The sequence below is a fragment of the Gossypium hirsutum genome, chromosome D05, assembly GCF_007990345.1.
Source record: "Gossypium hirsutum isolate 1008001.06 chromosome D05, Gossypium_hirsutum_v2.1, whole genome shotgun sequence".
Lineage (NCBI taxonomy): Eukaryota > Viridiplantae > Streptophyta > Magnoliopsida > Malvales > Malvaceae > Gossypium > Gossypium hirsutum.
In genome coordinates, this window is record NC_053441.1 from 65,487,543 (window position 1) to 65,495,460 (window position 7,918).

A 7,918-nucleotide genomic window follows, 5' to 3' on the forward strand; every position below is an offset into this window, starting at 1 on the left:
ACTTTGCTAAGGTGCATACATATGCAATTTATTTAAATCTAAAAACTATAAAATATCTTAAAATTAAAACTAAAAGTTTTTAAACTATTTGATTGCTCCTTTCTCCTTTACTGAGCAGTAGCAAAGACAATCGAGACTAAATTGAAATCCATGAAAGAAGACATAAAACACCTCTATACAAAGTGTCACACTCAAACAAACCATTACAGATAGCACCAAATGCAATGAAAGACGGAGGAATTGGTACAATAACAAAGACAGACACATACCAATGCAACCCTTCACCATAGGCAAAACGGTCTACAAAACAAGAAATTATGAAAATGCAACACTAGTTCTTGAACATCATTTGCAGTAATTAGATCCTTCTTCGTCCACTGCTGCGATTGCCTTTCTTTGAATTTCTTCTTCGCCTCTTCTCATGTTGGTTTTCAACCAAATTCACCAACCATTTCGGCTTTCCAGTTTGGAAAACAACATATCCCACCAGCATTCCGAACACTACTCCGCATCCATAACCTATCAACACCACTTTCCATTCAAAAGCAATGTTTGATTTTGAGCCATCTTTTTCAAGCACATTTAGAGGTGCTGGCTCAATGATGTTGCAACCTTTCGAGACCGGAAATCCACATAGTCCCTTATTTCCTTCATATGAATCATTTCCAAATGTGTTGAATTGTTTTCCTTGAGGAATCTGACCATGGAGTTGATTTTCAGAAACATTTAAGGACGAAAGAAATGACAGATCTGCCAATCTATTTGGAATCGTCCCAGACAACCTGTTTGAAGATAGGTCCAACCATTCAAGACTTGTCAAACTCCCTATTGAGGAGGGGATATCACCATTAAGGTTATTATGAGAAAGGTTGAGCCCTTTCAGTAAGTTAAGCTTCCCAATAACCTTTGGAATACCCCCTTCAAACTGATTGTTTGATAGATCAATGATCATCCACATGGTGAAAATTTTCACCAATTCCCTATCTTGTCCTTTCATGACAATTCCAATGGAATAGGTATAGAAGCCACTACCTCGAGAATCATTCACCCCCATGTACGACACCGTACTACCAATCTTCTCTAGATTTATGATAGCCTTGAAGCTGTTGATGTATCTCACTGGTAGGGGTCCAGAAAAATAATTACTTGAGAGGTCAAAAATTTGGATTTTAGAGAAAAAAGGGCTAGACTTGGAGCTATTGACACGCAATGAACCATGCATATGATTTGACTTCAAAACAAGAACATGCAAAAATGGAAGACTTCCCAACCAATGAGGAAATGTATCATTGATCTTGTTGTTACCAAGATCTAGCACTTCCAGACCATTACAATTAAGGATGGATGGTGTCAAAGGCCCTTCTAACAGATTTCCATTTAAGTTGAAATTAGTTAGTTGGCATCCCTTTGCAAATGTTAGAGGAATCGTCCCATAGAACTCGTTCTTCTTCAGATTCAAGACTTGAAGGATGTTGCTCAGATTTCCAAAACATTGCGGAATTGTTCCACTCAAGTAATTGTGGGACAAATCAAGAATTTGAAGATAAGTGGCATTGCATATTAAAGAAGAGACCTCTCCATTGAAACTGTTATTTGAGATCAAAAAGACATTGATGGTCGAAGCTGGAATCGGAAGATTTCCACGGATCAAATTGGAGCTTAAGTCAAGAAATTCAATATTCTTCCATGGAAAGTGCTCAACTTCTGTCAAAGAGTTGTGAGATACGTTTAAGTAAGTCAAAGAGTCATTCCCCACCTCTTGCATCCACTGTGGAATCTTGCCTTCAATTTTGTTTTAAGAGAGGTCTAACATTTCCAAACTTTTAAGCCCTTTTAAAAACTGGGGGAATTCACTAAGATTGCAAGATGACAAAAATAAGCTTCTAAAATTAACAGTAGATGTAGTATTAGATGTTAAGTATAGGCTGTTAAATGAAAGGTCGAGATATTTTAGATTTGGAAGGTTTGAGAACATACGTAACTCTATGACACCACTTAGATTATTTGAGGATAAAACGAGCAAGGTAAGATTGAGAACTTGGAATATTGAAGATGGAAAAGGACCTTGGAGTTTATTATTGTTTAGATATAAATGTTCTAGTGATTTGGATTGGAATTCTTTGATATGCCCACTGAATTGATTTTGAGAGAGAATTATAACCTTTAAGGAGGGAGCAGTATACAACCATGACGGAAGTGTTCCATTGAGTAAATTGTCAGATAAGCCTAAATATATTAGATTAGGAAAAGTGGTTACCTCATCTGGAATGGATCCTTCTAAATAATTTTCAGATATTCCCAAGTATTCCAGCTGGGTTAGGTTTAGAATTGACAATGGAATTTGTCCACTCAATTGGTTCTGCGACAAGTCTAAATGAGTGAGTTGCAAGAGGTTCCTCAATGATCTTGGAATTTGTCCACTCAATTGGTTCTGCCACAAGTTTAAATCAGTGAGTTGCAAGAGGTTGCCCAATGATCTTGGAATTTGTCCACTCAATTGGTTCTGCGACAAGTCTAAATCAGTGAGTTGCAAGAGGTTCCCCAATGATCTTGGAATTTGTCCACTCAATTGGTTCTGCCACAAGCCTAAATCAGTGAGTTGCAAGAGGTTCCCCAATGATCTTGGAATTTGTCCACTCAATTGGTTCTGCCACAAGCCTAAATGAGTGAGTTGCAAGAGGTTCCCCAATGATCTTGGAATTTGTCCACTCAATTGGTTCTGCCACAAGCCTAAATGAGTGAGTTGCAAGAGGTTCCCCAATGATCTTGGAATTTGTCCACTCAATTGGTTCTCACACAAGTCTAAATAAGTGAGTTGCAAGAGGTTCCCCAATGATCTTGGAATTTGTCCACTCAATAGGTTCTGTGACAAGTCTAAATAAGCGAGTTGCAAGAGGTTCCCCAGTGATCTTGGAACCTGTCCTGATAAGTTGGAATGGGAGAGATCTAAAACCTTCAAGGACACAAGATTCCCCATCGAGTCAAGCAATCCTCCAAAAAAAATTGCGCCTTCAAGAATCAAGTACTCCAAAGATGATAAATTTGTGAATGAGACAGACAATCCTTGAAAGAAGGAATTTCCTGAGAGATCTAAGTACTTTAAGGCCTGTAGATTTTCAACTGAATCAATGAATTCTGTAGAGAAGGACACGGACGATAGATCCAAATGTTCAAGATTGCTGCTCCGATTGAACTTCAAAGGATCAAGATTGAGGTTTTGGTTGCCTCCCAAGTTGAGGAGATTGAGGTTTGGCAAATCAAAAATGTTTTTTGGGAATTTTCCTTGCAAATCACAAAAAGCAAGACTGAGAGACCTTAGAGAAGAGGATAGATTCATGAAGACATGAGCATTAACAGAAGACATGTCCATTCCATCCAAAAACAGATGTCTGACCTCGGTTAGGTTGTGAACAAGTCCCTCCAGAGCATGTTTGTCAATTGTTTGTGCATCAGCCCAACAGGAGAGATCAAGTGAAACCAATTTTGACAGGTGGGAGACTTGGGATGGGACTTCTCCTGCAAACCCTGTATTGGAAAGGTTGAGGTAGAATAGGCTTGTAAACCGACCGAACTCGGATGGAATTTTGGAAAGATTAAAATCATTGTAGGCAAGGTTGAGTTTTTGAAGGTGAGGAAGAAGGAAGAGAGTGGTATTGGAAGGGAAGTTGCCATATATCCAACTGCAGCTCAAGTCAAGGGCAATAACATGAGCATTTAGGTGGTCACAAGTGACCCCATCCCATGAGCAGCAATCTGTATCCTCCTTCCATGAATTTGTCTTGGGATAAGATTTAAGGCCAGCAAAATCATCGCAATAAAAAGAAGCATTCTCTCTTATGGAAAAAGAGTTCTTGAACTGGATTAGTGAAGAGCAGGAGTGAGATCCTGAAGAAGAAAAAGAAGCATAAAGATAGGGAAAGAAGAGGAATAGGCAGAGGAAGAGATAGGGGGCCATGTTATGTTTGTAGAGGAAGATGAAGGATAGGAATGGTATTTATAGGCAACAAAAAATACCACAGTGTTACAGTCTTTTTTTTTTACATTGAGAAGCTGTAGACATTAGATTTTCAAAATTTTTGTATTTTTCACAATCATCGACAACGACTTAGTCTTCTTTTTACCATATATTTTTCATTCTTAAAATTGGATATTAGATTTTCAAAATATTTGTATTTTTCACAATCATCAGCAAAATCTTGTATTTCGTTTGAACTGTCTAAACAACTAAAAAAATTAAGATTGATGAGAGTACAAAGTAGATTGACTTAGTCTTTTTTCTCATAACCCTTAAAGAATGTGTGTATCTATTCACTTGCAGGTCAACCAAAGCTAATTAATGTGGAAATTCTTTTTCACAACAAAATTGTACTCTATTCACTACGTTTGAGGAAGAAGACTGTTGGAAATTTAATCCACTGATTCCATAAAAACGTGTATACTTATATATATATATATGTATAACCTCATATAAAATCTGATAAATTTATTTGGGAATAGTTATTTTTCATTCGTTAATTATTTCTCTTTTAATCAAGTAAAAAAATTAAAACTAAAAAGACATTATGATTTATTTGGCATTTTTTAACTTCACAAATAAAACGTCATTTTAACTTTCTATTCTTTTTTTTATCTTTTTAGCCTTGAAACTTATATGGTTCGTTAAATCACTCATTGATGACATATTAACCTTTGAGTTAAACTCAAATTGCTCTTCTCTTTGTTATAAATTAAGAGTATAACTAATTTTGATAAAAATGGTTACTTTTCATTAACTCAGTTTAAAGGACTATAACACGTAAAGTTTGGTCTATTGCAGAATTCATATGTAATGTGGGACATTTTTTAACTTTACAAACAAAAATTCATTTGCGCCACAATGTACAATACTTCCACACCATCTGCAGTATTGCTACGTTTACTTGAGGGAAAACAAAGACATGAATGCTGGAAATTTTAACTAGTTTGTACCGTCAATAAAGCTACCTACCTAAAAGCCATTTAGGATATCAATTCCTGTAATTGGATTAATCTCATCGTTGCTGTAATCTTTTGACAGTGTAATCCAATCTTAAATATGTTACTCTGCAGTGCTATCGTAAATATTACTCTTAAAATTGTCGATAGATATATAGGTTTGGCACAAAATTAAGAATACACAAAGGCAGGATGAATCATTCCATGTTTGAACATCTGCAACATAAATGCATATGGCAAAAGGGCTCAAACCATACCATATGCAACTCAAACTTGAATAATTGAATCTTTGGTAATTCTACATGTATTTTTTTTTATGGTGAGCAGTATAATGTTTACTAAAAATTGAAATTCAAGAAAGAAGCCATACATAGTTGCACCATACAAGATGTTACACTCGAACTAAACCCTTACAAATAGTACAAAATGCAATGAAATACAGAGGAATTGGTACAATCATAAAGACAGACACATACCAATGCAACTTTTCACCATAGGAAAAACTTTCTGACAGACTACTAAACAAGAAAATATGAAGACACAGCAGAAAGGCTTTGTTGGTGCTGTAACTGGAACTAACAGATTCAGTGCAGACTTGTTAAGCAAGTCTCGAGACTTGCTAAGCAAACAAGAGAATTTGAGCAAAAGAAAGGAAGAAAAGCTAAGAAAAATGAAGAGGAAAATTGATGAACAAACTGAACTTCATTCATAAAATGCATAATGGCACAATGCCAATACATAAACCAAGCACTAAGCTTGTCAAAAACAGCAAATAATTACCTAAACATCACCTACCTCCACTAATGACATGGAAACTTGAAATTTTGGCTTGTAAACTTATACAAAGTTGTGTTTACAGCTCATACATAAGCTAATTTCATCAGTCAACAACCTAACTTAGTTAGAAATGAACTAAGATTACATTTCATTGACTAGGAATTACAAAATAAACAAAATAAGCTTGCATCAGCAGCTCCTGCATGACTTGGTCTTCATGGCCTGCATGCTGTCGAGTTTGCTGCATGCTGAACCAACTTCATCACTCCTCCTTGGTTTGCATGGAGCAAACACCTAGCTTCTTTCTTAGACATTCGAACCTTGTGACACTAAGGGCTTTGGTTAAAATGTCTGCAAGTTGATCCTCTGAATTACAGTGGATCAGCTTTACTTCCTGAGCTTGCTCCATTTCTCGAACAACATGCAACTTGATGCTGAAATGTTTTGTTCTTCCATGGAACACTGGATTTTTAGCAATTGCTACTGCAGATTGGTTGTCACAGAAGATCTCAGTAGCTTCCTCTTGATGCACATTCAAGTCAGCCAATATTTTCCTTAGCCATATGGCTTGGTTGACAGCACTTGCTGTTGCCACATACTCTGCTTCAGCAGTAGATTGAGCTACTAGACTTTGGTTCTTTGAGCTCCAGCAAAACATGGCTGAACCAAGGTTAAAAGCAGACCCTGAGGTGCTTTTCATGTCATCTATCGAGCCAGCCCAGTCACTATCAGTGTAGCCAACCAGCTTCAGATTTCCTTCTTTGCTGAACTTCAAACCATAGTTTAAAGTGCCTTTGACATATCTCAGCACTCTCTTTACAGCTTGGAAATGCTTCTCATTGCAGCAATGCAAGAACCTTAAGAGCAATCCTACAGCATACATGATGTCTGGTCTAGTGGCAGTCAAGTATAGCAAGCAACCAACTAGACTCCTGTAGGTTGTTTCACAAACTTTCTCAAAATCACCTTGGCTCGATAGTTTTTCTCCAATAGCAACAGGTGTTTTAGTTGCCTTGCTGTTTGGAGAACTTTGTCAGAATCTTTGTGGCAAAGCTTCTCTGGCTTAGAAATATCTCATTCTGTACTTGAGACACCTCCATTCCAAGAAAATAAGACATCTCCCCAAGATCAGACATTTCAAACACTTTCTGCATCTTGGTCTTGAAATCAGCCAACACTACTCGATCTCCTCCTGTCACCAGAAGGTCATCAACATACAGGGACACAATGAGTTGTATTTGTGTCCCTTGTTTCTTGACATACAGTGTTGGCTCACTCTTGCTTCGATCAAATCCTAGATCAGTCAAGTAGCCATCGATTCTGCTATACCAAGCCCTTGGAGCCTGTTTTAATCCATATAGGGCCTTCTTCAGTTTGTAGACCATATGCTCTCTGCCAGCTATTTCAAACCCTTGTGGTTGATCAACATAGATGTCTTCATTTAAGAAACCATTCAGAAAGGCTGATTTCACATCAAGTTGATGAATTTTCCATTCGAGCTGTGCTGCTAAGGCAATCAGCAGTCTAATGGTGTCGAGCCTGGCCACTGGTGCAAAGGTCTCCAGGTAGTCCAAGCCATACCTCTGACTGAACCCCTTGACAACTAGCCTTGCTTTCAGCTTGTTCAAGGTACAATCAGCATTCTGCTTGGCTTTGTACACCCATTTCACCCCAATCACCTTCCTTTTGACTGGCCTTTCAACCAATTCCCAGGTCTGGTTCTTCTCAATCATGCTGATCTCATCAGCCATTGCCTGCTTCCACCCTTGCTGAGCCTCAGCCTCTTCAAAGTTGCTTGGTTCAGCTATGGCTACATGAGCCCTTTCATAAATCTCAGCCAATGACCTTGTTCCTCTGACTGGTTCATCATCAATATCCATTTCAGGGACATTTTGGTCTGGCTCAGCTTGGTCTGCTGCAAGTTCTTCAGAAACTTCTTCAGGTTCATGTTTTTCCCAGTTCCAACATGACCTCTCATCAAATACCACATCCCTGCTTACTGACACTTTCTTTGTTGAAGGATCTAAAATCCTATAGCCCTTCTTAACAGTGCTATACCCCACCAAAACACCAGGTCTAGCCCTTTCAGACAATTTGTCCCTTTTAACAGCAGGTACATGTGCATAACAGATGCATCCAAAGACCTTCAGATGAGCCAGTGATGGCT

At 37.9% G+C, this 7,918-nt stretch overlaps 1 protein-coding gene across 1 annotated transcript; it reads right to left on the reverse strand.

Annotated features, from left to right (window-relative positions):
• Window positions 1–358: 358 nt before the first annotated feature.
• Window positions 359–7,699, reverse strand: LOC107931719 (receptor-like protein 9DC3). Its single transcript, XM_041092853.1, has 5 exons — window positions 7,597–7,699; window positions 6,764–6,943; window positions 6,529–6,621; window positions 1,978–3,885; window positions 359–1,782 (listed from the first exon to the last, which is right to left on the reverse strand). Exons 1-5 carry the CDS (start codon window positions 7,697–7,699, stop codon window positions 359–361), a joined length of 3,708 nt encoding a protein of 1,235 aa, XP_040948787.1.
• Between the last annotated feature and the right edge of the window lie 219 nt (window positions 7,700–7,918).

Bases quoted from the DNA above. Each gene is read 5' to 3' on its own strand.
- LOC107931719 (XM_041092853.1), bottom strand. From the start codon at position 7,699: ATGAACCTGAAGAAGTTTCTGAAGAACTTGCAGCAGACCAAGCTGAGC. The intron at 6,944-7,596 runs GTCATTGGCTGA...TTCTGGTGACAG, and splicing joins GAACCAGTCAGAGGAACAAG to GAGGAGATCGAGTAGTGTTG. The intron at 1,783-1,977 runs GTATGTTCTCAA...ACAAAATTGAAG, and splicing joins AAGTGGTGTCATAGAGTTAC to GCAAGATTCCACAGTGGATG.